A 3,309-nucleotide genomic window follows, 5' to 3' on the forward strand; every position below is an offset into this window, starting at 1 on the left:
CCCCCACCCAGCCATCTCGACTGCAACTACGACCGCCCTTTTAGATGCCAATAACTCAATCATCTTGGGGGACAAAGCGTAGAAAAAAAATAGCAGGTCCATCCCATCGGTGTTGGCTTTGATCCATCCTTTCTCTGGAGGGAGCTGGTGTCCTCCACCACAGGACATCGGGCTTTAAAACAAACTGTTAGCAAGCACAACAAATCCACCATCACGACAATATAAATTGCCATTAACAACGTTTGTTTTACCATGCTTAAAAATCCGACATCAATTTTTTAACATCTCCTTTAATTTTTACAGTACCAGTTCCATCCAAATCCTTCGATCCAAATAAAAACTTCATAGGCCTTTTGGAGCTTTTGAATTCTTAGGATTGAACACCATCATTTTTTTACTTAGATTCATTTGCACTCAAATCTGCAGACAAAAATTCCTCCACTTGTAGAGTTTTCTTTTCATGTACTATAAATAATCTTTTGTTGGAATTGCTAGTTAAGAATCAAAAGGACATGACACTTCAATCCTTACTTATAGTTAGAATTCAAGAGACTTGCACTTCAATCCGGTTTGAAAATCATATAGATTCAAAGTGAACCTCAAATTTTACTTATTTGCAAATTATTTCATAGTCTGATTGGGTTTGCAGGAGTTAGCCACGCCATGGCGTTGGGTTTGGCTTCAGCAACCACAGCAAAGCATACAATAGAGTTTTGCTATGTTGCAACAGGCCAATTTCAGACGGTGCTTACATAAGTATCCTACAGACAGAAATAAATTAAATAGACAAACATAGACGGCCGTTTCAACCATGAAATGTACCAGCAGGAAATTTTTCAGCTTATATTGATATATACTAAAAGAACCTTTTAACAATAAAAGAATGAAACTGATAAGTCCCATTAACAAAAGACAAAAGGTGGTGCCAAAAAAAGTGGCAGCCACATTTACAAAATGCCAAATCAAAAAAGCTTTGGCCTGACTCTCTTATATCAGCCAACTTATTTGGTTAGCTTGTATATATAATTGGGGGCTTCTCCAGGTCAGCAAAACCGTTCTTCCCGTCTGCTCAGCTAGAACCCTCCTTCCATGCTGCCAATGTCCTCAGGAATTCCATCACCTAAATGTAAACATTTCATTCTCAGACTATGACACTCGACTACGTGGTTGCCATCTCAATAATGCATTGTCGATAATTTGTAGAAAAGACACTGAAGCACTGGTAATGTCTTCTTATTTTTTCTTTACAGAGGATAAAGAAAAATATGTACCTCAGATGGATCCCTCAGGGAATAGAAGGCATCACTGTCCTTGGGCACAGATGAAACCAGAATTCCAAAGCCATGGTTGTTTGCTTTCAGAACCTAAATGCACCAAGATGACAGCTTAATATACCTCATCAGAACTCTAAAGAATTGTCGTATGGGTTTTGCATGTTAAGCAAGCAAACCGGAGACATGACTTACCTTGAATGCATCTTCGTCAGTCTTGTCATCTCCGACATAGATGGGAAGAACATCGTCACTCTCGCTTAGTCCAAGCGATTCAAGCAAAAATTCCACAGCTTTCCCCTTGTTCCAGTCAATGACAGGGCGAACTTCAAGAACCTGCAATCAAGAACACAGCTGAATAAAACAATGCTACAGTTAACAAATAATTTGATATAAAGCCTGGTGGCTGTGCATAATATTCACCTTCCTCCCATGGGTAAGCCTAAGACAAGGGTAATCCTTCAGAACAGCAGTTACACGCTGATGAACTGTTTCGTAGTCCTACAAAGCAATAAACAAAGAGAAGATAAGTGTCCAGCCAACATTTTTAAAAAGAAAGTGTTTCTGATATATGAAACTGAAAGCAACTCTTAGATGTAGACTTACATGTGGTGCAACATTTCGGTAATGCACAGACACACAGAACTTGTTATCTTCCATCCTTGCACCTTCGATGTCCTTTATACTCTCACTAAGATTTTCAAACACCTGGCAAGCCACCAAGGTGAGCAGCCTGAACTATATGTTGTAACATGGCATCGTAACCTTTAGAGTTTAGACATTGATACATACCTCAGCTATCATAGGTAAAAACTCACTTGCAGGTTGGAAGAGATTGACCTCTTTACCCTATGAGTGAAAACAAGTGAACAATTAAAATTGCGAAACAGAAGAAAAAATCATGTTGGAACAAAATCAAGAAAGTTGCTTCACCTCTGAATCAGTGGACCTAACACATTCCACATGGTGACCATTGGACTCAGACTTCCTAATAGGCCCCATGATGTCCATTCCATGACTTCCAGCGTAGTACAGCTCGGTTAGTTTCACAAAGTCAAATACCTAGAGGGACAGGAAACTTTAGGTAGAAGAAAAATAGAGTAAGAAAGGAGCCGAGATGTAGAAACTGGTATAAACAACATACCTTGTCACGAGATCTTCCACTAATGATTGCAGTCGGGAAAAGTGATGCTACATGCCTCACAGCAGCACGCATCTGTGAAAAAAATCTTTAGAAGCAGAATGGAAAATTCACTGATATTGTAACACATACATAGAGATGACAGTTCAAACTGTATGTGGAGCAAGGGTTTAAAAATAAACCTCGTCAGACATTACTGCATTTGCAGGATTGTCCACAATAGGCGAAAGAGTTCCATCATAATCAAGAAACAATGCCAATTTTTTTCCACGGGCAAGCTCAGTAATTGCCTCGAAGGAGCCTAAAGCAGAAGGATAATTCACCTACGAAACAAAACGATGGAAATAATTTAACGGTGTGTGGTTTCCTTGTAATACTATCAGATGCTATAGAATCAAATACATACCATCCAATTACGATACCGCAAATCAAGATCATCAGCTTGAACATCATGGGGTAAGAAGTCCTTGCTTTGCCTCTTACGAGGAGGTGAGGAGGCCAGCATCAGATCAAGCCATCCGGCAGCACGAACCTCTTCGATCTTGCTGGGAAGAGGTTTCTTCTTTGGGGTGTTCAGGTAAAGCCCAGAAGATGGGAAGCTAGTAGGCGTTGTGTACGTCATAGGCAAGGCTAGTGAAGGGAGAGGATCAACAAAAACAGGGGAGTTGTGGCTCGTCTTCAAATCCATAAACAGAACAAGACTTCCTGTCAGTCTTGTTGTCAAACTACAAACTACCAACAACAGAAGTAGAGTGCCGGACTGAAGAATGAAACAGAGAACACTCAACCAACCCTCTTATCAATAAAAAACGGGGATCTTTTCGTCACTGCAAACGTGCATGAAACGCATCCAACTCAGCAAGCGAGAAGACCCTGCATTTTGTGTCAATGAACAAA

General features: G+C 40.2%; 1 protein-coding gene across 2 annotated transcripts in view; it reads right to left on the reverse strand.

The window, feature by feature from the left end:
- Positions 1-819: 819 nt before the first annotated feature.
- LOC119275029 (probable trehalose-phosphate phosphatase 2) overlaps positions 820-3,309 on the reverse strand; it is a 4,244-nt gene continuing 1,754 nt past the window's right edge. The window contains exons 3-13 of one of the 2 annotated variants that reach the window (XM_037555811.1): positions 3,205-3,285; positions 2,819-3,088; positions 2,595-2,735; positions 2,416-2,487; positions 2,205-2,333; positions 2,064-2,120; positions 1,878-1,979; positions 1,695-1,772; positions 1,467-1,607; positions 1,272-1,364; positions 820-1,120 (exon numbers count right to left, since the gene is read on the reverse strand). In XM_037555811.1, the coding sequence (XP_037411708.1) occupies positions 1,070-1,120; positions 1,272-1,364; positions 1,467-1,607; positions 1,695-1,772; positions 1,878-1,979; positions 2,064-2,120; positions 2,205-2,333; positions 2,416-2,487; positions 2,595-2,735; positions 2,819-3,034 (1,080 nt within the window). In that variant the 5' untranslated portion in view covers positions 3,035-3,088; positions 3,205-3,285 and the 3' untranslated portion in view covers positions 820-1,069. Of the gene's footprint in view, positions 1,121-1,271; positions 1,365-1,466; positions 1,608-1,694; positions 1,773-1,877; positions 1,980-2,063; positions 2,121-2,204; positions 2,334-2,415; positions 2,488-2,594; positions 2,736-2,818; positions 3,286-3,309 lie in introns of both variants that reach the window. The other variant, XM_037555803.1, reaches the window with a different exon arrangement.

This window comes from Triticum dicoccoides, chromosome 1A (genome assembly GCF_002162155.2).
Source record: "Triticum dicoccoides isolate Atlit2015 ecotype Zavitan chromosome 1A, WEW_v2.0, whole genome shotgun sequence".
Taxonomy (NCBI): Eukaryota; Viridiplantae; Streptophyta; class Magnoliopsida; order Poales; family Poaceae; genus Triticum; species Triticum dicoccoides.